This window comes from Hyperolius riggenbachi, chromosome 7 (assembly GCF_040937935.1).
Source record: "Hyperolius riggenbachi isolate aHypRig1 chromosome 7, aHypRig1.pri, whole genome shotgun sequence".
Taxonomy (NCBI): Eukaryota; Metazoa; Chordata; class Amphibia; order Anura; family Hyperoliidae; genus Hyperolius; species Hyperolius riggenbachi.
Window position 1 is genome coordinate 31,067,190 of NC_090652.1, and position 26,011 is coordinate 31,093,200.

Sequence of the window (26,011 nt, forward strand, 5' to 3'; positions counted from 1 at the left end):
CTCTGTCTCTCTCCATCCATCCATCTATCCCTATCTGTGTCCTCTCTCTCTCTCCATCCATCCATCCCTATCTGTGTCCTTCTCTCTGTCTCTCTCCATCCATCCCTGCGTCTTCTCTCTCTCTCCATCCATCCCTGTGTCCTCTCTCTCTCTCCATCCATCCCTGTGTCCTCTCTCTCTCTCCATCCATCCCTGTGTCCTTCTCTCTCTCTCCATCCTTCCCTGTGTCCTCTCTCTCTCTCTCTCCATCCATCCCTGTGTCCTCTCTCTCTCTCTCTCCATCCATCCCTGTGTCCTCTCTCTATCTCTCTCCATCCATCCCTGTGTCCTCTCTCTCTCTCTCTCCATCCATCCCTGTGTCCTCTCTCTCTCTCTCCATCCATCCCTGTGTCCTCTGTCTCTCTCCATCCATCCATCTATCCCTATCTGTGTCCTCTCTCTCTCTCCATCCATCCATCCCTATCTGTGTCCTTCTCTCTGTCTCTCCATCCATCCATCCATCCCTATCTGTGTCCTTCTCTCTCCATCCATCCATCCATCCCTATCTGTGTCCTTCTCTCTCCATCCATCCCTATCTGTGTCCTTCTCTCTCCATCCATCCCTATCTGTGTCCTCTCTCCATCCATCCATATCTGTGTACTTCTCTCTTTCTCTCTCTTTCTCCATCAATTCCTGTGTCCTTCTCTCTCCATCCATCCATCCCACCCTATCTGTGTCCTCTCTCCATCCATCCCTATATGTGTCCTCCTCTCTCCATCCATCCATCCATCTATCCCTATCTGTGTCATTCTCTCTGTCTCTCTCCATTCATCATCTATCCCTATCTGTGTCATTCTCTCTGTCTCTCTCCATTCATCATCCATCCCTATCTGTGTCATTCTCTCATTCTCTCTATTCATCATCCATCCCTATCCGTGGCATTCTCTCTATTCATCATCCATAGCTATCTGTGTCATTCTCTCTGTCTCTCTCTATTCATCATCCATCCCTATCTGTGTCATTCTCTCTATTCATCATCCATTCCTATCCGTGTCCTTCTCTGTGTGTGTGTGTGTGTGTGTGTGTGTGTGTGTGTGTGTGTGTGTGTAGTGTGTGTGTGTGTGTGTGTGTGTATAGTGTGTGTAGTGTGTGTAGTGTGTGTAGTGTGTGTAGTTGTGTGTATGTGTATGTGTGTGTAGTGTGTGTGTGTGTGTGTGTGTGTGTGTGTATGTGTGTGTAGTGTGTGTGTGTGTGTGTGTGTGTGTGTGTGTGTGTGTGTGTGTGTATAGTGTGTGTGTAGTGTGTGTGTGTGTGTGTGTGTGTGTAGTGTGTAGTGTGTGTGTAGTGTGTGTGTAGTGTGTGTGTAGTGTGTGTGTAGTGTGTGTGTAGTGTGTGTGTGTAGTGTGTGTGTGTGTGTGTGTGTGTGTGTAGTATGTGTGTGTAGTGTGTAGTGTGTGTGTGTGTGTGTGTAGTGTGTGTGTAGTGTAGTGTGTGTGTGTGTGTGTAGTGTGTGTGTGTAGTGTGTAGTGTGTGTGTGTAGTGTGTGTAGTTGTGTGTATGTGTGTGTAGTGTGTGTGTGTGTGTATGTGTGTATGTGTGTGTAGTGTGTGTGTGTGTGTGTGTGTGTGTGTGTATAGTGTGTGTGTAGTGTGTGTGTGTGTAGTGTGTGTGTGTGTGTGTGTGTGTGTGTAGTGTGTGTGTAGTGTGTGTGTAGTGTGTGTGTAGTGTGTAGTGTGTTGTGTGTGTGTGTGTAGTGTGTGTGTGTGTAGTGTGTGTGTGTGTAGTGTGTGTGTAGTGTGTGTGTGTGTGTGTGTGTGTAGTATGTGTGTGTAGTGTGTAGTGTGTGTGTGTAGTGTGTGTGTGTGTAGTGTGTGTGTGTGTGTAGTGTGTGTGTGTAGTGTGTGTAGTGTGTGTGTGTGTGTGTAGTGTGTGTAGTGTGTGTGTGTGTAGTGTGGTGTGTGTGTGTGTGTGTAGTGTGGTGTGTGTGTGTGTGTAGTGTGTGTGTAGTGTGTGTGTGTGTGTGTGTGTGTGTGTGTGTGTTCGATCCATCCCTATATTATTTTTTATTATTAACTGGCTATGTACAGTATACTGGGCGCATCTGACTACCTACACTGGGCAACCCAGCTGCTCTTGCTGGAATTATAAGGTGTGTGCTCAAGCATGTGTGTGTCTTGGTTGGGATACTTCTTTCAGGGGCGGCTGGTAATAGTGGGCCTTGGGCGGCAAAAAGTAGCATTTGGCGTGACGTGTCAAATTTCAAAAAGGTACCAAAATCAGGCTTCGCTCAGGGCGCTGTGAAACCTAAGGCTGGCCCTGCTTGTTGCTGCCTGGCAACTGCTTTCTGAGCACACAGTTCAACGGTCCCTAGAAAAGAGGCAGTGGCGCATCTACAAATCCCCAGGCCCCCCTGCAAAAATTTGAATGGGGCTCCCCCTGGGGCCTGCTCAGGTCCATTTTGGGGGGCAGGAGGGGGTCGCAGCATGAGGAGAGAGCTGGCCACCTACATTGACGGGGAGGGGGGGCAGTCCCCCCCTCCTTGGACTCTCCCTTCCTGCAATTATCACTGGCAGCGTTAGGCAGCAGGAACACATACCTCCATCCACCGCGGAGGTCCATCTCTAAGTGCCTCACGCTACTTCCTGTTTAAACAGGAAGTAGCATCAGACACTTAGAGACCAGAACCTCCGGCACGTGGAACGCATGGAGGTATGTGTTCCTACTGCTGCTGTTCGCCACTGATAATTACTGGAGGGGAGCGCATTGAGGGGAGAGCCCAAGGTGAGGGGGAGACTGTCCCCCCTCCCTGCCGGTGTAGGTGGCCAGCTCTCCTCATGCTGCGACCCCCCCTTCCCCCAAAAACGGCCCTGAGCAGGCCCTCCCGCGGGTGCAGGGGCTGCATCCATTATTGTTACGCCCCTGAAAAGAGGCCTTAGGGGGTGCTGAGCACCCACTCCCTGACATCAGCTGTATGGACATGGCTGTTTGGAATTAAAAGCCACAAGTTTGCTTTAACATGTTTTACTTTGATATACAGCCATGCAAAATAATCACCACCTGATCGGACCAATGTGGAGTGCACCTCTAGGTCTTTGGGTTCTCATACAGGCTGGACTGTAACCCCCCTCCTCTCCCCAGGCACACTTACCAGCTTTGGGGTAAGTAGCAATAAGGATATCGTCTTCCCGTGCCTGGACGTTATAAAACTTGTCCCACATGTCACAGGTGGATTGTATGAGCGGAATCCCGTCCACATGACCCAGTTTAACTTCAACGTCCTTCATCTGTTCCAAGTATTTACGTAATTGTTGTGGGTCCATTCTAACTTTTCGGGAGCTAGAAATGGCAGGAGTGGGATAAAAGTAAACAAAACAGTGTTATAAAAACCAGTGAGACACACAAGGCGAGATTCTAAAGCTCTCTTCACTAATAGCCATCTTCCAACCGGACAACTGGAATTACATCTACTAGGTGAGACTTTATTAAACTCCCACCAGGCCTGGATTTAGCACTAGGCACAAGCTTGGAGGCGGTCTGAGAGGCAGCTGTCACGTGTTTGTAAACATCCCGGAGCTGTGCTGTCACCGCCCCCAAAGCATAGCCACCGCCCATCCAGCCCACCTCGGCGGTAACCAACGTGGCTCTGACCAGTCCTTTACGGATTGATTTTAATACAGATCTCCCATCCGAAGTGGCTAATTTGGGCACCGTATAAACTGCTATGTTAATTATAAACATTGCTGATAAAAAAAAAAATTCCCGGGGAAGTAATAGCGGCGAAAGGAAGCCCAGATATCAGCGGAGGGACACTTTAGTGGCGAGAGGCTACATCACAAATCTCAGCGGGGTGGGGAGGGCGTGGTAGGTTTAGTTAGGAGCAGGTAGAGGAGGGATAGTGTTAGAAAAGGGTTAGGTAAGTAGCAGAATATTGCAGAACAGCCACACTTCACCACCTGTACAGGACTCTGTCTCCAGACCCAGAAGCCGGTGCAAGCCCTCTGCAGGTAAACCACTCCTGCAGACCTGTGCAATAGAACAAACTATCTATACTAATGCTATTACTATAACAAATACAAGTAAGGCCTCCTTTCCACAAACTGTTGATAGGCAGTGAAATGCCTCTCAAACTCTCTCAACTGTGCTCAATGCTGCCTGGTAACTGCTCGTTGCTGCATGATAACTGCTTACGTCTGCCTAGTACTGCTTGCTGAGCACACAGCTCAACAGTCCGTGGAAAGGAGGCCTAACTGTATTAGCAGCATGCAGAGGCATGCAACATGTTTTGGGCGTAGCCCTGCCATACCTGAGGAAAGGCGACGCCCAATACATGTCATGTGCCTCTGCTTGCTCTGCATGCTGCTGATACAGTTACTTTAAAGGATACCCGAACTGAAATGTGACATAATCACCATCACTCTGGTGGAATCTGTCCCATCCATTTACGTTGGTAGAGCGTTTAGGGAAATAGCTAGTGATTGAAAGCGCTCCCTAAACTAAATTTTGGTAAAATTACTTATTTCCTGCTATGGGTATTACTACTATATCGGTGTCGAATAGTAGGAGAATCTGTAATTTTACCAATATTCCACCAGCAGCTCCACCCGTCACCCAAATTACCTTAGCGCCCTTCTTCAGTGTACACCTCTCATCCGCTTACTTTTTATAGGTCCAGTCACAACTCAGGAATCCACTTCAGGAAACAAAGTAAGGGCCAGTGTACACCAAAAATTACTAGCGTAATCGCAAACAAAAGGCCCTTTTCCATTAGCAATCAAGCACTAAACGCCAGTAATTGCATTTGTGTTGTCACTTTTTTTTACGCAATCACGATTTTGCATATGCAATACGCTTGCATTGCAAAATTGCTAAAAAAAAATAAATCAAAAAATAAATCTCACATCGCTCTGGTGTGATCCATTCCATACAAATGCATTATCCTATCGCTAGCATTTGTAAAAGCGCTCTTGGTGTGCACCAGCCCTAACTAAGGGCTGGTGCACACCAGAGCGGTTCTGGAGGGTTTTTAAAACGCTTGCAGGGTGAAAACCGCTTGGCTAATGAAAGTGAATGGGATGGTGCACACCAGAGTGGCTCATTTTTTCCACAAACGCAAACTCGGGGGCTGCAGCATTTTTAAGATTGGAGGCGTTTCTGCCTTAAAGTATAGGAAAGTGGAAAACCGCTCTGAAAAAAACGCTAGATCAGAGCGGTTTGAGGCATTTTTGTTACAGAAGCTTTTCAGTAACAGCTTTACTGTAACAATATTTGTAATCTGATACACAAAAACGCTCCAAAAAACACTAGGCATGTAAAGGCCCCTTTCACACTAGAGCGTTTTGCCGCGATTTTGGCAAAACGCTCAAATGCTAGCGCTTTTTAAGAGAGCTAGCGTAAGGTAACCCTATAGGCCCGTTCTTACTTGGGTGATTTGCGCTAGTCGCCAAATACGTCGCCTGCACCATTTTCAGGTGATTTCCCGGCGATTGCATTTTAGTGCTATAGAAGCACTAAACGCGATCGCAACAAAACCGCCGCACTGTTCAGTGATTATTCCACATGAAATTGCGGAAAAAATCATTCCTGCAAAACGCCGTCAAAAAATTGCCGGAGTTTTGAAAATGCAGGTGTGAATAGAGCCTTAGAGAACATACCTAGGAATCGCTCTGAAATCTGCTTCAAAAACCTCTAGCGTTTTGCAGATCTGCTAGAGTTTTTCGGTGTGCACTGGGCCTAACAAAAACTTTAAAAAAGTTCTGTGATCTGCAGAATACAAGTGAAGTTGTGGAGAAAGTGCAGCAGACACGGGCAGCAGCTCTGAACATAAACTAGCAGCGATGTATGTGGGCTGCAAAATTAAAAAGACAAACCAAAAACGAGCAATGCAATTTTATGGAAAACAAAAATTGCACAGCAGTTTCCTTTTTTTCTGCATAATGTATGCAAACTGCATGCCGTCCACATACAATTCTTTCCTTTGGAGACTCAAAAGTGCATGCGTTTTTTGTACAAATGTATCTGATGTCTTGTTGAAAAGGCAGATAATTAAAAAACCGCAAACGCATGAGAAACACTAAGGCCAGGGTCACACTTGAAAAACTCATACGATTTTGCTTAGTGTGACCCTGGCCTAAAAAGGGCTGATTCACAGTACAGCCTGGTGCCCACAAGCGGTTTTGGTAGAGTTTTCAAAAACGCTGCCACTTGTGAAAACGCTTGGCTAATGTATCTCAATGGGATGGTGCACACCGGAGGTTTGAGGTTTTTAGCAAACCGCAAACGTGCCTCCTGCAGCATTTTTGCGGTTTGCAGAAGAGTTTCTGCCTCAATGTAAAGTATAGGAAAAGCTCAAACTGCTCTGAAAAACGCTACAGCAGATCAGAGCTTTTTTCCAAGCGTTTTTGTTACAGAAGCTGTTCAGTAACAGCTTTACTGTAACAATATATGTAATCTGCTACACAATAACTCTCCAAAAAATGCTAGGCATTTAGAAAACGTCTCTAAACATGCCTAGAATCGCTCTGAAATCTGCTCCAAAAACCTCTAGCATTTTGCAGATCTGTTCGAGGTTTTTGTTGTGCACTGGCCTTATGGGCCCATTCACACTTAAAAGCGCAAAACGCCGGTGATTTTTGCAGGAGTGATTTTTCCAAATTTCACACACACACACACACAAAAAAAAATCACTGGACAGTGCAGCGATTTCTCTGCAATCGCATTTTGTGCATCTATAGCACTGAAACGAGATCGCCGGGAAATTGCCTGAAAATGGTGCAGGTGATGCGTTTGCGTTTTGCGATTTTTGGGCGATTTGCGCAAATCGCCTAAGTAAGAATGGGCCCGTAGGGTTTTATAACACTAGCGCTTTTAAAAAGCATTAGCATTTGAATGTTTTGCCGAAATCGCGGCAAAACACTCTAGTGTGAATGGGCCCTTTAAGGGCTTTGTGTGTTAAGGTTACAAAAACTGAGTGGAGTCTGTAAACTGCATCCATTCTTCACTGTTAATGGCAGGGTTCTCAAACTTTGCACAGTTGGGCACTGGGTGACTGGGATTAATATTCAGAAAAGTTTGTGGAGCCTATAAAAAAAAAAAAAAAAAAAAAATTCGCCTGTTGATTTTCAAGGGGAATATTTAATTTGCTACCATTCTCTGTTAATGGCACAAGCCTCAAACTTGGTACAGTTAGTTATTGGGTCACTGAGGTTCAAATTCAGAAAATGGGGCGGAGCCACAAACAGCCAGATTGTTTTTTCCCAGTAAAATAAAACCAAATTATTGATGCCAAGGAGCCCAAGGCTCACAAACTTGGTCATTGAGTGACTGTGTGCCCAGGTTACAAAAAGTGGGCAGAGCCAAAAACAAATTTCACTGGGAAAATATAAACTGCAGCCATTCTTACACTGTTAATGGCAGGGTTCTCAAACTTTGCCCAGATGGTCGATGGGTGACTGAGATTAATATTTGGGGAAGTGGGTGGAGCCTATAATAGCCAATCAAAATTCGCCTGTTGATTTTCAAGGGGAATATTTAAATTGCTGCCATTTTTACACTGCTAAGAGCAGATGCCTCAAACCTGCTACAGTTGGTCATTGGGTGACTGAGGTTCAAATGCTGGAGAGGGTTGGAGTCACAAACAGACAATCTGATTTGTTTACGTTCTATGGGCATATACAAATGGTACTTATCCGTTAGCCGGGCGCATCCGGCAGGTGGCGCTAATTACTATTCCCCCTCCAGGCCGCCATAGGTTGTAGGGAAAGATGTAACTCTGGTGGAGATTTGTCGCCACCTACAAGATGCGCTCGGCTAACGGAAAAGTACCATACAAATTGATGCCAACGCTCACAAACTTGGTCATTGAGTAATTGTATGTTAGGGTTAGAAAAAGTGGGCGGAGCCTACACCAGCCAAATACATACCCGGGCAACGCTGGGTCATCAGCTAGTGACTTATAACTATAGAACCACAGAAATCAATATCACTCTGCGCGAGGGGAAGGCTAGACCATATTATTCTGGTGGTAAAAATATTTTGTTATGCTGAGGAGCATCAGGGTACATTTCTTAAAGCAAACCTGAAAAAAAAAAAATGATAGATCGATATATATATATATATATATATATATATATATATATATATATATATATATATATATATATATATATATTCTTGTATGTGTAGTATGGATAATGAATAGAACATTAGCAGCGAAGAAAAGTCTCATACTTTTATTTTCAGTTATATAGCTTGCTTTGTATCATTGCAGCATTCCGGCACATTTGCAGTTTTAAAACCACATTGGACTCTATTCAGAAAGCATTACTGCATTCACTAATAGAGCTGCTCAAATCCAGAACCGGGAGATACCCGGATAGTTGCTATCTGGATATCTCCCAGTAAACTGGTGCGGCGGGGGCGCTTCAATCTTACCTGTCTGGCGTCTTCTTCGGGCCGTCCCTCGGCACCTCCCACGATGCGCTCCACGTGATTACAAACACTTCCTCCTTCAAACCGGAAGGAGGAAGTGTCTGTAATCACGTGACTGCCGCTTGGACCGCATTGTGGGAGGCGCCGAGGGACGGACCGAAGAAGACGTCAGATGAGTAAGATTGACTCCCCCCCCCCCCCCTGCAACCCCCCCTCTCTTTGCAAAGATTCACTGGGAGATAGACGGATAGCAACTTCCGGATTTGAGCAGCTCTACTCACTAATGCTCAAAACAGCTGATCTTACTGATCACATTCAGGGTTGCTCAGCAGGACCCCGAATGCGAAGTTTCCCCGAACAATTCGGGTGTTTTTTGGGGTTGCCGCATGCGAACCCGAACCCTGCAATCCGAGCCGAACCCGAATACGAGAAGCCTGCCGAATGTGCGCACTCAAATTTGGTCAGATGGAGCTGTGGGTTCGGCTTCGGGATTCAGGGATGACGTGATTGGGCCAATCAGAAGTCCTCCTGCCGAGGACCTGGCAACCCTAGCAACCAATCAGAGGAGGGGAGCCTTGCCCTCCCCTCCTCTATATAAGGCGGCGGCCATGTTGCGGAGCCACGCACTTGTGTGACTGCTGCTGGTACTGAGAGATTCTCCAGTGCTGTGCTGTGTCTGAGCAAGTGCTTTTCACTGCTAAACCTAGCATTTTGCTTCCTAAACACCTCCTAAACACATTTATTGTTGTCTTATATAGTTAGCTAGTATTTTGATTGTTTTTAGTCAGCTAGTGTATAGTGTATACTGTGCTAGGCTAGTGTTAGTCTGTGTGCAGGCTAGGCCTGCTAGCCTAGGTAGCCCTAGTTGGTAACAGTAAAAAAGGGCGCAGGAGGCTAGTGGACAAATCGGGCGCCGCCATTCACTCCTATAATAATTATCGTTTAATGGGCGCCGAACAGGAAAAAAGGGCGCCCGAGAATAATAACGTTTTCCAACGGCGCCCGAAGATTTTTCATGTTTTATAACTGCTTGTGATGATTTACGTTTCTTATTTCAATAAAACATTATTTTAAATGTTATCCCTTACTGTTTGTAAAACATTATTATTCACAAAACAAAGCGATCAGTACGTAATGTAAATTGTAATATATTTTATCCCTTACTGTTTTTAAAACATTATTCTACACACAATACAGTGAGCACTAAGGAGGGTCTTAGGTTTAGGCACCAACAGGGGGGTCTTAGGTTTAGGCACCAACAGGGGGGTCTTAGGTTTAGGCACCAACAGGGGGGTCTTAGGTTTAGGCACCAACAGGGGGGGTCTTAGGTTTAGGCACCAACAGGGGGGGTCTTAGGTTTAGGCACCAACAGGGGGGGTCTTAGGTTTAGGCACCAACAGGGGGGGTCTTAGGTTTAGGCACCAACAGGGGGGTCTTAGGTTTAGGCACCAACAGGGGGGTCTTAGGTTTAGGCACCAACAGGGGGGTCTTAGGTTTAGGCACTAACAGGGGGGTCTAGGGGTTAGGGGTAGGTACAGGGAGGGTTACTTAGGCACCAACAGGGGGGGTCTTAGGTTTAGGCATCAACAGGGGGGTCTAGGGGTTAGGGGTAGGTACAGGGAGGGTTACTTAGTAATTTTTTTTTAAACGTTATTATACGTTTCACTATTTAAACGGAAGATTAACGTTTTTACAATTGCCGATTTAATGCACATTATTTAATGATTTATAACTTTATAAAACATTAATTTTAAACGAAATACAGTACAATACATTTTTAAACGTTATCCATGCTTATCGTTTAAAACCCTGCGCCCTTTTTTCCCAGAACCCCTTTTTAACGTACGCGCCTTAGTTAGCCTACTACTAGCTTAGGTAGGTTAGGGATTCTAGTTAGTTGTGTACTTAGTAGTACTAGCTTAGTTAACTATTACTACTGTAGTCTGTTACTTTATTAGTTTCAGTACTGTGTTAGTTAGTTACTGACTGTGACAGGCCACCACCAGCATCCGTTGTGAGTGACCTGACCTGTGACTGTCTGTCACCTGCCCGAGCCTATTGATTGATTGCGTCTGACCATGTGTGACCGATTGTTGTAATTGTCACCGACTGTCTGCCGCACGACTTACTTGAAGCGTAGTACGCTAGGTGTTTCTTAGTTACCTGTGTGCATGTGTACTACTACTAGTGTCTACTACTAGTCTACTAGTACCCGTTCACTTATATTTTTTTTTCACTTTTACTGTGTGATTTTATTATCATCCGTAGTGTGTCTAATAAATAAGAGTTACAACACATACAGGCCACCACCAGCATCCGTTGTGAGTGACCTGTGACTGTCTGTCGCCTGCCCGAGCCTATTGATTGATTGCGTCTGACCGTGTGTGACCGGTTGTAATTGTCACCGACTGTCTGCCGCACGACTTACTTGTAGCGTAGTACGCTAGGTGTTTCTTAGCTACCTGCGTGCGTACTACTACTGCCTACTACTACTACTACTAGTCACCACCAAGTCACCACCAACACAGACTTTATTAAAGTTTACACCCTTTCCCGCCCTCTACTTATTTTTTTTTTTTACCGTATTTGTATAGTGCACTATGACTAGTAGAGGTAGAGGGCGAGGCACCACCAGGAGAGGAAGCGCCATTGCAGGAGCCACTGCCAGCAGCAGCAGGTCTGGGACTGGTCCGCCGCCAGCCACTGACCACAGGGAGGAGGGAGCAGAGGCGCAACAGCAGCGTGTTGCGCCCATCTTTGAGACGGGTCATCGCCCACGGCCCATTGGGGAGAGTCAGGTGCAGGCTGTGGTGGAAATGATGGCGGGGCAGGAAGCCACCTTTTCCAGCCAGGCCTCCAGCACCAGCGAGACTAGTGCCACCAGCACTCCTGTCCGCAGCAGGCCAACACCAGCGCTTGAGGCCATGGTCACGGTGACCCCATCGACCAGCCTGCCCTCAATGAGCACGCTCTTCTCCCCTGAGACTGTGACCATGTACAGGGATGTTTTGGAGAAGTATGAGTTGGAGATGATGGGGCCATCCAAGGAGGAGGAGGAGTTTGAGGTGCAGAAGTTTGTTGTTGGTGCTGAGGAGGAGGGGCGTGATGCAGGGGATGTTGGGGTAGAGGAGTTGGTTGAGTCGGGCTCACAGGATTTGTTTGGGGTTGATGATGATGACTTGATAGATCCTCCCTATGTGCCACCAGTACCACCAGCACAGTTGGTTGAAGGCAGCTCGTCATCGGAGGAGGAGGCGTCTCTGGCGCAGAGGCGCGGCAGCAGCAAGGCGGCCAGCACAGGGCGTGGAAGGCAGGAGCCACAGCCTGCTGCTTCAGTCGCTACCACCACCCGCAACAAACCTCTAACTACAACCAAAAAGACACAATCCTCCAAGGGCCCCCAAAAACCCCAGCCCTTAAGCTCAAAGAGCAGGTTGAAGTCCCCAGTCTGGCGGTTCTTCACCAAGTGCCCAGTGGACCCGACCCGTGCAATTTGCAACAGTTGCAATCTCATTCTCAGCAGAGGTCGCGATATCCACAAATTGAGTACCTCGTTCCTGCAGACCCACTTACAGAGCAGACATTTTGAGGACTTTAATGAGTTGGAGAAGCTTATGCAAAGTGGTGCAGGCAGTGGTCAGAACCAGACAGCCACTGCACAGATCTCAGCAGCAGTAGCCGACCCTCCTGCCCATCCAGCAGCAGCAGCAGCCGACCCTCCTGCCCATCCAGCAGCAGCCCCTCCTGCCCATCCAGCAGCAGGAGCACAGCAGCAACTCACTCCCCCCCCCCCCCCCCCCCCCTGACAGCCAGTCCTCAGTGGCCTCATCAGCTCCCTCCACAGTGGCCTCCTCATCCTCCCGTGCAGGCAAACTCCGCCAGACCCTGCTCAGTGAAGCATTCCCTGGTGTGACCAAGGTGCTGCCTCCCGCCCACAGCCGCATCCGGTTGCTGAATGGGTTACTTGCCCGGGCCATGTGCTCCCAGCTCCTGCCATATTCCTTTGTGCAGGAGGGGAGTGACATGAGAGCGCTGCTGCAGGTTGGGATCCCGGAGTGGCAAGTCCCCAGCCGCCACTATTTCTCTCGCAGGGCGATCCCAGCACTGCACCGCTCTGCCATGGAGAACATGGGCCGCGCGCTGGATCACGCTGTCAGTGCGCGGATCCACATAACCATGGATTCCTGGAGCAGCCGGTTTGGGACAGAGCGCTATCTGTGCTTTACGGCCCACTGGGTCAGCCTGGTGGAAAGCCCGAGCGAGGAAGCAGCAGGTCCATCCTCGGGCGCAGCAGCACCAGTCGCCCACTATGTGGTGCCACCGCGCAGGGTCAGGGGAGAAGCAGCAGCTCCCACCGCCAAGCGATCCCGTCTCTCCAGCAGCGTGAAGGCCCGCCACTGCCAAGCGCTGCTGGAGATGAAAAGCCTGGGGAAGAACTCCTTGACTGCATCCAACGTGCTCCGGTACCTCAGGGAGCAGGAGAGGATGTGGCTGACCCCCAGAGGCCTCACTGTGGGATTGGTGGTGTCCGCCAATGCCGCCAACCTGCTGTCTGCCATCAGCAGTGGAGACTTGCTCCACGTCCCTAGCTTGGCCCACGTCCTGAAACTGGTGGTGCAAAAGTTCATGCGCACCTACCTGGGGATGGGGAGCTGTTAGAAGCGGCACGGAAAATTGTGCGCACTTTCCGCCGCTCAGCAGCTGCCGCAGCAAAACTGGCAGACATCCAGCAGCAGGAGGGCCTGCCACGACACCGCCTCATCATAGATATGCCAACTCGCTGGAACTCCACCCTGGCGATGTTGGAGTGGCTGGTTGAGCAGAGGAGGGCTGTCAACCGGTACATCTATGATGCCACTGTCGCCGGCACCGGCAGCAGAAGCAGCACCACACTCCAGCTCCTCACCAACGTGCAATGGGGGCAGATGCAGCAGGTCTGCTTGGTGTTGGCTCCCTTCCTGCAGGGAACCAACCTGGTGAGTGAACAACGGGCATCCCTCTGCCAGTGGGTGCCCTTTGTTTGTCTGCTGGACAGGGCACTTGGCGATTTGGTGGATTTGGGAGAGGAGGCCCTGAAGCAGGTGGAACAGCAGCCGCCTGCGCAGTCCACTGCTCCGCAGGTATTTGAGTCCCTGGAGGAGGAGGAGGAGTTGGAGGTGCTGGACGTTGCTGCTGGGGGGGAACATCGGAGCGCAGCAGCAGTGGTGCGAGGGTGGAGAGAGGAGGAAGAGTCTCAGGGGCAGAAGGAGGAGGAGGAGGATGCTGACCCTGATGTCTCTGTTAGACGGTCCACCCTGTTCCCCATGGCAGAGCACATGCTGCGCTGCTTGCGCACAGACCCCAGGGTCAAGCGGATGCAAGCGAGGGAGGACGCCTGCATCAACATGATCCTGGACCCACGGCTGAGGGGGAGGTGGGATCAGTTTCTGCCTGCCAGAGACCGTGAGCAGCGAGCAAGGGAGTTGCAGGAGATCCTTGTTCGGCGACTGAAGGAAGCCTTCCCCCCACCTTCCACTCCCTCTGTCCCTGTCCAGCAGCCAGCAGCAGGTGCCTGCGGCCAGCAGCAGCGTCAAGTGCCCAGGAGACCTGCTGTCATTGACGCAGGCATTCTACATGAAGGTACAGCAGCCGAGAGAGGAGGTGCGGGCAGCAGCCACCTTCGTTGAGAGTCACAGCCAGTGCATGATCCGGATGGTGGCCGACTACATGGGATCCTTCAGTGGGCTTGACACCGGCAGCGAAGAGCCTGTGGACCCCATGGAGTACTGGGTGGAGCGCTTGCACATCTGGAGGGAGCTTGCGCAGTACGCCCTGGATGTATTGTCTTGCCCCCCTTCCAGCGTGCTGTCTGAGAGGTGCTTCAGTGCGGCCGGTGGCGTGTTCACGAGAAGCGCTCTCGTCTGTCCACAGAGGGCGTGGACAGACTGACATTTTTGAAGATTAACCAGGCCTAGATAGAAGGCACATTCCTGGCACCTGTTGTCGGCGAAAGGAGGACATGAGGTGTGCCTGCCTGGGAATTACAATACATCGCCTGCTGCCTGCCATACGTGACGATTCCTCCTGCTGGCCTGCTGCATTGATTTACCTATGAATTTATTTATGTATTTATTGTATTTATAAAGCGGCAACATATTACACCGCGCTCATTTTGATCCTGCTGCTGTCAGTGGTCCCACCGCCAGGGTCCACACTATGCATTGCCTGCTGCCAGTGCCACACGTCACTCTTCCTCCTCCTGCTGCTGTTGTATTTATCCTGCTGCTGTCAGTGGTCCCACCGCCAGGGTCCACACTATGCATTGCCTTCTGCCAGTGCCACACGTCACTCCTCCTGCTGCTGTTGTATTTATCCTGCTGCTGTCAGTGGTCCCACCGCCAGGGTCCACACTATGCATTGCCTTCTGCCAGTGCCACACGTCACTCCTCCTCCTGCTGCTGCTGTTGTATTTATCCTGCTGCTGTTAGTGGTCCCACCGCCAGGGTCCACACTATGCATCGCCTTCTGCCAGTGCCACGCGTCACTCCTCCTCCTGCTGCTGCTGTTGTATTTATCCTGCTGCTGTCAGTGGTCCCACCGCCAGGGTCCACACTATGCATTGCCTGCTGTCAGTGCCACACGTCACTCCTCCTCCTCCTGCTGCTGCTGTTGTATTTATCCTGCTGCTGTCAGTGGTCCCACCACCAGGGTCCACACTATGCATTGCCTTCTGCCAGTGCCACACGTCACTCCTCCTCCTACTGCTGTTGTATTTATCCTGCTGCTGTCAGTGGTCCCACCGCTAGGGTCCACACTATGCATTGACTTCTGCCAGTGCCACACGTCACTCCTCCTCCTGCTGCTGTTGTATTTATCCTGCTGCTGTCAGTAGTCCCATCGCCAGGGTCCACACTATGCATTGCCTGCTGCCAGTGCCACACACACACACGTCACTCCTCCTCCTCCTGCTGCTGTAGTATTTATCCTGCTGCTGTCAGTGGTCCCACCGCCAGGGTTAACACAATACATTGCCTGCTGCAAGTGCCACACGTCACTCCTCCTCCTCCTCCTGCTGCTGTTGTATTTATCCTCCTGCTGTCAGTGGTCCCACCGCCAGGGTCCACACTATGCATTGCCTGCTGCCAGTGCCACACGTCACGTTTTTAGTTTTTTTTTTTTTTTTTTTTTTTTTTTTTTTAAGTACACCTTTCTTTAAGTACACATTCCCTTTAAAAAAAAAAAAAAAAACACAAAAAAACCCGAATTCGCGAACACGAATTTTCACCGAATCTTGAGCCGTAACCCCGAACCGAATATGAATTCGAACTGAATTTCGTGGTCGCAGGCGAATTCGAATGTCATGCGGACCCGAATTCGAATGTACCCGAACCGAATTTTGGTACATCTGAGCATGCCTGATCACCTTCCCAAGTTATAATTCACTAAACCTGTTACCGCACAGAAAATCACGGTTCCCGACTTGTGCGGTAATTACCTCGGGAAATGGCAAGAAATGTCAATTCAGAAAGATTTCCACACTTCATTTACCGGCCAAAAGTGTTCGGTAATTTTCTCCAGCCCACAGCAGCCGATCACTGGCTCTCCTCCTGCTGTCTCTGTGCGGTAATTTAGACAGCCTCTGGGAAGAGCCAGGCAGCCAACAGGGAGAGTCACACAGCATGCTTCTCACACTGATTGGATGTAATAGGAATGCCAGTGGGACTTTCATTGTATCAATGCAGAGAAAAGCTACAACTTTGCCGGCATCCCTGCATCTCTTTAGATGTTCATATTTGTATTCTAGCATATAGAAGAGCTCCCCCTGGTGGCTGCAGCACATCTAAAGGGATAACTGAGATGCACAGTCTGTAAAACCTCCAAGTCACACACACCCACAGCTCCCTGGCTGCCCGCTGCCCTGCTAGAAGGCTAGTAAGTGACACTTACCGACCAGGCTTAGTGAATTGAGGCAGTTTGTTTGGTAAATTACTAAACTTCTGCCTCATGGTGGAAAACTTTTGTGAATTTGGAAAAAAAAAAGTAAGAAAATACCGCATGAGGTATTTTACCATCCAAAATTACTTTACCAAACTACTTATCACTCTGGTGAGATCGCCGTCATTGATCTCACCAAAGTGTTACAGCACCACCCGGAGGACAGAGATAAAATTGCAGCGCTGGAGTGGCAGCATGGTTTTTTCCTGTTTTTAAGAGTCTAAAACCTTTTTAAAAAGAACCTAAAATCCGGAAATATTCACACCGCCAGGGGGTTAAAACAAAGCAGAAATAATGACCCCTTGAACCTTCTTGTAGTAAAACCTTATCTCAAGCGCACTGTTTGTTGGCTGTTTAAGTGCTTCAGAAAACAGGACTGTATTCCACCCAGTGGATTGAAGAGCTCAGAGAAGCATTTTTGCATGGATAACTGAAGTTTTTTTTTTAACTCTTCCTGAACTGGAAAACAATGAGACTCTTATTTGCTACTAATGTTCTATTTCTTAGCTGTACTACACATACAATTTTTTTATCTCATAATTTTATTTTCACTTCAGGTTTGCTTTAAAATTTAACCACTTCGCGTCCCTGGGGTTTTCCCCCTAAAAAACCAGAACAATTTTCTACATTTCCCACTCCTCCCATTCATTTGCCAATATCTTTATCACTACTTATCATACATAAATGATCTATACCTTGTTTTTTCCACCACCAATTAGGCTTTCTTTGGGTGGTACTTTTTGCTAAGAATTATATTATTTTCTATGCATTTTAAAGGGACCAAGGGGTAAAAAATGAAAAAAGTCATTGTTTCCCAGTTTTCAGCCATTATAGTTTAAAAATAAAAGTTGCTGCTGTAAGTTAAACCCACACATTTTATTTTTCCATTCAATCTGGTTATTTCACCATTTAAATTTCAATCCTAGTACAATGTATGATGACAATAAATTCTTTGGAAATAAAATGCATTTTTTTTCATTTTGTGTCTGATTTTTATTATTTTTTTCCTACTTTATAATTCGATCCTCCCCCAGCTAGCCAGATGTGCACCTACATATGCCTCCCCTCCCATAGTTGGTCAGATGTGCCTCTGGATACCCCCCCCCCCAGCCAGGCCTTAGTACCCCTCCCCCCTCCATAGCCAGGTGTGTGTGCGCCCCTTTAACCCCCCTTTGTTGATCCTGTGTTGCTCCCCGACCCCCCCCCCCCCCAAGCAGTGGTGTTTCTTTACTGATCCCCATCCATCCCCCCCCCCCCCTTGAAGAGATCGGCAGCGCAGGGAGGCTCATCCCCCCCCCCTTGCAGAGATCGTCAGCTAAGAAAACTCTCACCTAATCTTGTTCCTGCGGCGGCGATCGGCTCCCCTCTATTCAGTACCGCTGACAGCCTCTATGTGCAGAATGGATCGGGTCCCGGCTTGATGATGTCATTAAGCCGGGACCCGATCCATTCTGCACATAGAGGCTGTCAGCGGTACTGAATGGAGGGGAGCCGATCGGCGCCGCAGGAACAAGATTAGGTAAGAGTTTTCTTTGTAATTCACCATGCTGCCCGATCGCAGCATGGAGGAGGAGGGGGGTTGTAATTACAGAGGATCGGGGGTGGGGGGGGGAAATCGGACACCTGGGAGGGGATCCCTCATTAGTGTAGATAGAGGGAGGAGGTTGATGAGCCCAGGTGCGTGCTAGCACGCACGCTGTGCTCATATAAAGGGGACAACTTACAATCACGTCATGTGGCTTTCACAAGCCACTTGCAATGACGTGATTATACTGTAGTTGGGACAGTAACTGGTTAAAATATATGCAAACAGACAAATAAGAAGTACATTTTTCCAGAGTAAAATGAGCCATAAATCACTTTTCTCCTATGTTGCTGTCACTTACAGTAGGTAGTAGAAACCTGACAGAAGAGACAGGTTTTGGACTAGTCCATCTCTTCATAGGGTATTCTCAGCAAGGCTTTTATTTTTTATAAAGATATTCCCTAAAAAGGATTTAAACAATGATGCTTCCCTGCTCGCTGCACAGTTTTTGGCAGTTGGACATAGCAACTGCCATTCACTAAGTGCTTTTGAAAATAAATAAATCCCTGTGAATGCCCTATTAAGAGATGGACTAGTCCAAAACCTGTCACTTCTGTCAGATTTCTACTACCTACTGTAAGTGACAGCAACAAAGGAGGAAAGTAATTTATGGCTCAATTTACTCTGGAAAAAAGTACTTATTTGTATATGTTTGCACATATTTAAAATTTTAGAATTTTTCGCCATAGTGCCCCTTTAAGGTTTGTAAAGACTGGACTATTTGCAAGTTGGATGGAACCTTTAGATGCTAATAAACTATCTTTGTCTGGATCCACCTCTTCTTCATGGCTTGTCGGGCTGGTGCACAACGAGCAGCTTTTTGTGCCTTTTCAGATCCACTTGCGGATGTGGATACGCTTGGGTAATGTATTTCAGTGGGCTGGTTCACACCAGAGCGGGAGGCGCTTTGCTGAAACGCATACTGATGGCTGATGGTGTAATGGTTAAGGGTTCTGCCTCTGACACAGGAGACCAGGGTTCGAATCTTCGCTCTGCCTGTTCAGTAAGCCAGCACTAATTCAGTAGGAGACCTTTGGCAAGTCTCCCTTACACTGCTACTGCCAATAGAGCGCGCCCTAGTGGCTGCTGCTCTGCTCTGGCGCTTTGAGTCTGCAAGGAGTAAAGCGCAATATAAATGTTATTTGTCTTGTCTACTCCCGGGGTGAGGCATTTTTCGGATTTCAGAGGCGTTTCTGCCTCCAATGTTAAGTATAGGAAAAACGCAAACCGCTCTGAAATACGCTACATCAGAGCGGTTTTCCAGGCATTTTTGTTACAGAAGCTGTTCAGGAACAGCTTTACTGTAACAATACATGAAATCTGCTACACAAAAAACGCTACTCAAAACGATAGCTAAAACGCTTTATAAAAAGAAAAAGCGTTTCAAAACTCGTCAGTGTTTTGCGGATCTGCAAGCGGATTTTGGTGTGCACCAGGCCTTCCTCAGTGTTATGATGGTTATATCTGATTATGAGGATGGTTATATCTGATTATGTCATTAATACTTGGCTCTGTCTAGCCTGTTATGTCATGGGTATAATTTTGTATCTGTAAGCTTTCTGTTCTTGTGCCGGCTTGGAAGGGACTGACTGACCATGTACTCTGTACCTAGTGTTCTTCTTTCATTACATGCTTATGGAATGTGACATTTTTCCAAATAAGTTTATAAAACAGAAAGCTTCATTTGAACTCTGTAAGTAGTGGGAGCAGGGGCGTATCTTAGCAATATAGAGCCTATGGCAAACACTGAAAATGTGCCCCCTCCAGTGAGAGACCACCTGTACTCAAAAACACTTTTCTTGCATACATGTGTTATGTTTGCCTACATTTTTTGGCTCGGGATATTGCTGAAGTTACTTTTTTGGAAACCTGTCTTCTTATTCCCTCTTTTCTAACACTAAGCCAAGTGCGCCCTACATACATAAGTTAAGTAGCCATGTTCCCCAGATAACAGAAATCACCTGATGTGAGGTCTGAATGACAGGGAGGCACACGAAAAGGCATTGGGGAGCAGCACAAGGGCAGGCATGGTGCTGTGGCGCCCATGGCACGAGACATGCCTGCACCCCTCTAGATATGCCTCTGGGAGTAGGGATAGCTTTACCAGATGGCGTGATCAGGCAATTCCTAAGTGGTCTCAGGCAGCTCTAGGATCCACAGGTACAACCAGAAAAATCAATAAAAAGAGCGCTCTGAGGAGAGACATAAATACAAGCAGCTCAGTCCCTGTCAGGACAGGTCTCACCTGGATATTGTGGGCTGTTTGAAGTATCCAGCCAAATGCACATGTGTCCCTTTAAGACAAGGCGTGGGGGGGGGGGGGGGGGGTGGATGTGCTCTGACATGAAGTTAGAAGCATGCTTGTTTCAGGTGTCAGACACTACTAATGGATGAAAGATCCGCAAGATGCCAGGCAGGCAATTAGTATAGTTTAAACGGAAATAAATATGACAGCCTCCATAACTCTCTCACTTCAGGTGGATTAAGTATTCCATTGTTGAAAAGGAGTACTGAGATACATACATGCAACAGTGTCCATGCTAAAGTTTTATGTGGCTGCTAAAAAAGTTAACAATACCAGTTGCCTGGCTGTCCTGCTGATCTTTATGGCTTCATTATTGTCTGAATCACAACACCTGAAACAAGCATGTGGCTAATCTTGTCAGATTTCAGTCAGAAACATCTGACCTGCTGCATGCTTGTTCAGGGTCTATGGCTAAAAACAAAGGCAGAGGATCAGCAGGACAGCCAGGCAATCTGCATTGTATAAGAAGGAAACAAATATGGCAGCCTGAGCCTCCATATCCCTCTGAGGTTTGCTTTAAAGCAGGGGTCTCAAACTCGCGGCCCGTGGGCCATTTGCGGCCCTCGATACAATATTTTGTGGCCCTCGCCAGGAAAAGCTCCCTTATAGTTCGCTTCAGTGCTCCCAAGTAATCCGCCGCATCCCCGCCGCTAAACGAGGGCTGCAGAGCCCCCAAATGGCCTGGGGGGCAATCCGCCTGCATTTGCTGGAACGTCAATCGCCGCACAGATCGCCGCCTCTCCCCGCCCCTCTCTGTATAGGAAAAATGAGTGGCGGGCAGAGGCGGCGATGCGCCGCGATTGTGAAATTCCTTATGCGGCCCAGCCTCATCCTGACTTTGCCTCCTGCGGCCCCCCAGGTAAATTGAGTTTGAGACCCCTGCTTTAAAGGGAACCTAAACTGAGAAGGACATGAATTTTTCATTTTAAAATAATACCAGTTGCCTGACTATATACCCGGTATGGGCAGACAGAGGCAGCGGAGGACAGCGGCGTGGGAGCGATCCAGGCTGATGGGGCTGGAGGAAGCCCCAGGTATGTATAACATCTTTTTCTCGTGGTCTCTGGTTCTCTTTAAAAGGTAACCTAAACTGAGAAGGATATGGGTTTTGACCTTTTTAAAATACCAGTTGCCTGACTCCCCTGCTGATACCAGTTGCCTGACCCTCCTGCTGATCCTGTGTCTCGAAAGTACTTATCCGTTAGCCGGGCGCATCCGGCAGGTGGCGCTAATTACTATTCCCCCTCCAGGCCGCCATGGATAGTAGGGAAAGATGTAACTCTGGTGGAGATTTGTCGCCACCTACAGGATGCGCCCGGCTAACGGATAAGAACCGTCTAATACTTTTAGCCACAGCCCCTCAACAAGCATGCAGATCAGGTGCTCCGACTGGATTAGCTACATACTTGTTTCAGGTGTGTGATTCAGCCACTGTTGTAGCAAAGAGATCAGCAGGACTGCCAGGCAACTGGTGTTATTTAAAAGGAATCATCCATATCCTTAGTGTAGGTTCCCTTTAAAGGAGAACTGTAATGAGGGATATGGAGGCTGTCCTATTTATTTCCGGTACTTTATCCGTTAGCCGGGCGCATCCTGTAGGTGGCGACAAATCTCCACCAGAGTTACATCTTTCCCTACTATCCATGGCGGCCTGGAGGGGGAATAGTAATTAGCGCCACCTGCCGGATGCGCCCGACTAACGGAAAAGTATCTTATTCTTTTCCGGGTCAAAGAGTTCACTTCCTGACTTGCATCAGGGACTGAATTACAAAACCACTCTGGACAAAACGCTTAGAAAACCGCTAAGCACTAAAACGAATCACCCACCCAATTGTCGGGAATCGTATATAGAAAAAAAATACGCCTCTAAAACCGCCCAATGCGTATGGACACGCGAACGGGACGCAATGTGAGCAAGCATGCAGCAGGTGTTTTTGACATCATCGTCAGGTCTGACAAGATTAGCTGCATGCTCGTTTCTGGTGTGATTCTGCATGCTTGTTACTGCAGCCAAATAGACCAGCAGGGCTGCCAGGCAACTGGTATTGTTTAACCTCTTGAGGACTGCAGGGCTAAACCCCCCTAGTGACCAGGCAAATTTTAGTTTAAAAGGCCACTGCAGCTTTAAGGCCAAGCTGCAGGGCCGCACAACATAGCACACGAGTGATTTCCCCTCCCCCCCCTTTTCTCCCAACCAACAGAGCTCTCTGTTGGTGGGGTCTGATCGCTCACCCCATGTTTGTTTTTTTTAATAAATATTTGTGTTGCCAATTTTTTTTTTAAAAAACTCTCTTCCTTTAAATCCCTTCCCTCCCTCGCTCCCTCCCTCCCCACAGCCGGCCAATTACGGCGATCGCTGAAGCCTATGAGAGCCGATCGCTCTCTCGTCCTCCAGGGGGACAGCCGTGTCACACGGCTGTCCCCAGTACAGCGCTGCTGCAGATCGCAGCGCTGTACAATACAATTAAGCGGCGGTTTCGCCGTTACAGTCTCCAGAGCGGCGATCGCCGCTCGGAGACTGAAGGCGGAGCTCCGCTCCGCCCACGAAGCAGGAGATGCGCGTGCATCCTGCAAATGCAAGCCCCAGGACTTTCCGCCAATCGGTGTTAGGCGGTCCTGGGGCTGCCGCCGTGGCCACGCCTACCGGCGTGTAGCCATCGGCAAGTGGTTAAAGAGAAACTCCGACCAAGAATGTAACTTTATCCCAATCAGTAGCTGATACCCCCTTTTACATGAGAAATATGATGCTTTTCACAAACAGACCATCAGGGGGTGCTGTATGACTGATTCTGTGCTGAAACCCCTCCCACAAGAAGCTCTGGGACTGCGGTACTCTGGGCAAACTGCCACAATGTAACAATGTTCACAGACAGGAAATGGCTGTTTACAGCTGTCTGTAACAGCCAGAACAGATAGAAACAGCTACATAACCTGCCCACAGTAACAATGTCGCCATGTAATACATGTCAGAATGTGAATCTGGGAGAGGAAAGATTTTACAATGAGCAAACGCTGACTAAATCATTTATACATAATAATTGTAAAAATGAAGCACTTTTTTTATTACATTATTTTCACTGGAGTTCCTCTTTAACAGAAAATAAATATGGCAGCCTCCATATCACTCTCACCTCGCGTTCAGTTTAAAGGGAACCTTAACTGAGAGGGATATGGATGTTCCTTTTAAAGACACCAGTTGCTTGGCAGCCCTGCTGATCTCTTTGGCTGCAGTAGTGGCTGAATCACACACCTGAAACAAGCATGCAGCTAATCCAGTCTGACCTCAGTCGGAGCACCTGATCTGCATGCTTGTTGAGGGGCTGTGGCTAAAAGTATTAGAGACACAGGATCAGCAGGAGAGTCGGGCAACTGGTATTATTTTAAAATGAAAAAGCCATATCATTCTCAGTTTAGGTTCCCTTTAAAGGAGAACTGTAGAGAGAGGTGTATGGAGGCTGCCATATTTATTTCCATTTAAGCTATACCAGTTGCCTGGCTGTCCTGCTGATCCTCTGCCTCTAATACTTTCAGCCATAGCCCCTGAACAAGCATGCAGCAGATCAGGTGTTTCTGACATTTTTGTCAGATCTGACAAGATTAGCTGCATGCTTGTTTCTGGTGTTATTCAGCCACTACTGCAGCCAAATAGAGCAGCAGGGCTGCCAGGCAACTGGTATTGCTTAAAAGGAAATAAATATGGCAGCCTCCATATACCTCTCACTACAGTTCTCCTTTAAGTCAGTGAATGCTGTGTGAAATGTATTATTGCATATTTGCTTTACCTGGTTGGAGATTTGGTGTAATATTATCTGTTGTTTTGTTCTTCACACATGCAGTAAGCTCTCCAGTCTTCCGTGTCTCCCTCTGCTCTGTTTATGTTCTCAGCTTTGCGTGCCTCGAGGAAACTTCTTTCTCAAGTTCCCCTATATCCCTCTTATAATCATTAACCTCCCCACCTATATCTCCCACTCCCTCCCCCTTCTCTCCTGCCCCCTCCCCCTGGCCTCCATTGTATGTCCTGCTGACTGCAGATGGAGATTAGACACGTTATGAACTTCTACTCCTACTTTTTTTTTTCTTTCCATAATTACTAGAAATGTTTTCCAAATATTTTATTGTGGTAAATATTCAGACTATTACAGAAAAATGTAACGTTCTGAAGTAAAAGTACATTACCACATTTTGAAGAAGAAAAAATATTTAACATAACCATAAACTAGTCATAATAGAAGCTGTGTAAAAGCTATAAATCAAAACAAGCAGTGAAACAATGGAGGAAGATGAACAGGAAGTTTGCGAAGGGCTGATATCACGGGTGGCGCTACACTGAGGTCCCCCCCCCCCCCCCGGGAATCTGTGTCCCCCCTACATTTAACTGTTTCAAGGCTCCAGCAGTGTACAGAGAACAGGATGGTGTCTGTAAAAAAACTGTCAGCCTGAGTCTATCTAGGCGTTAAAGGATACCCGAAGTGACATGTGACATGTGTATGTACAGAGCCTAGCACACAGATACAGTGGTGTGAAAAACTATTTGCCCCCTTCCTGATTTCTTATTCTTTTGCATGTTTGTCACACTTACATGTTTCTGCTTATCAAAAACCGTTAACTATTAGTCACAGATAACATAATTGAACACAAAATGCAGTTTAAAATGATGGTTTTTATTATTTAGTGAGAAAAAAAACTCAAAACCTACATGGCCCTGTGTGAAAAAGTGATTGCCCCCCTTGTTAAAAAATAACTTAACTGTGGTTTATCACACCTGGGTTCAATTTCTGTAGTCACCCCCAGGCCTGATTACTGCCACACCTGTTTCAATCAAGAAATCACTTAAATAGGAGCTATCTGACACAGAGAAGTAGACCAAAAGCACCTCAAAAGCTAGACATGCCAAGATCCAAAGAAATTCAGGTACAAATGAGAACAAAGTACTGTAATTGAGATCTATCAGTCTGGTAAAGGTTATAAAGCCATTTCTAAAGCTTTGGGACTCCAGCGAACCACAGTGAGAGCCATTATCCGCAAATGGCAAAAACATGGAACAGTGATGAACCTTCCCAGGAGTGGCTGGCCGACCAAAATTACCCCAAGAGCGCAGAGAAAACTCATCCGAGAGGCCACAAAAGACCCCAGGACAACATCTAAAAAACTGCAGGCCTCACTTGCCTCAATTAAGGTCATTGTTCATGACTCCACCATAAGAAAGAGACTGAGCAAAAATGGTCTGCATGGCAGATATCCAAGGCGCAAACCACTTTTAAGCAAAAAGAACATTAAGGCTCGTCTCAATTTTGCTAAAAAAAACACATCTCAATGATTGGCAAGACTTTTGGGAAAATACCTTGTGGACAGATGAGACAAAAGTTGAACTTTTTGGAAGGTGCATGTCCCGTTACATCTGGCGTAGAAGTAACACAGCATTTCAGCAAAAGAACATCATACCAACAGTAAAATATGGTGGCGGTAGTGTGATGGTCTGGGGTTGTTTTGCTGCTTCAGGACCTGGAAGGCTTGCTGTGATAGATGGAACCATGAATTCTACTGTCTACCAAAAAATCCTGAAGGAGAATGTCCGGCCATCTGTTTGTCAACTCAAGCTGAAGCGATCTTTGGTGCTGCAGCAGGACAATGACCCAAAACACACCAGCAAATCCACCTCTAAATGGCTGAAGAAAAACAAAATGAAGACTTTAGAGTGGCCTAGTCAAAGCCCTGACCTAAATCCTATTAAGATGTTGTGG

General features: G+C 47.6%; 1 protein-coding gene across 1 annotated transcript in view; it reads right to left on the bottom strand.

Annotated features, from left to right (window-relative positions):
- The window catches only part of LOC137525460 (sulfotransferase 1C1-like), a 50,513-nt gene extending 26,311 nt beyond the window's left edge, over positions 1 to 24,202 (bottom strand). Inside the window, exons 1-2 of the mRNA XM_068246558.1 lie at positions 24,053 to 24,202; positions 3,128 to 3,315 (exon numbers count right to left, since the gene is read on the bottom strand). Coding sequence (XP_068102659.1) covers positions 3,128 to 3,299 — 172 coding nt within the window. The 5' untranslated portion in view covers positions 3,300 to 3,315; positions 24,053 to 24,202. The remainder of the gene's footprint in view (positions 1 to 3,127; positions 3,316 to 24,052) is intronic.
- Positions 24,203 to 26,011: the final 1,809 nt, after the last annotated feature.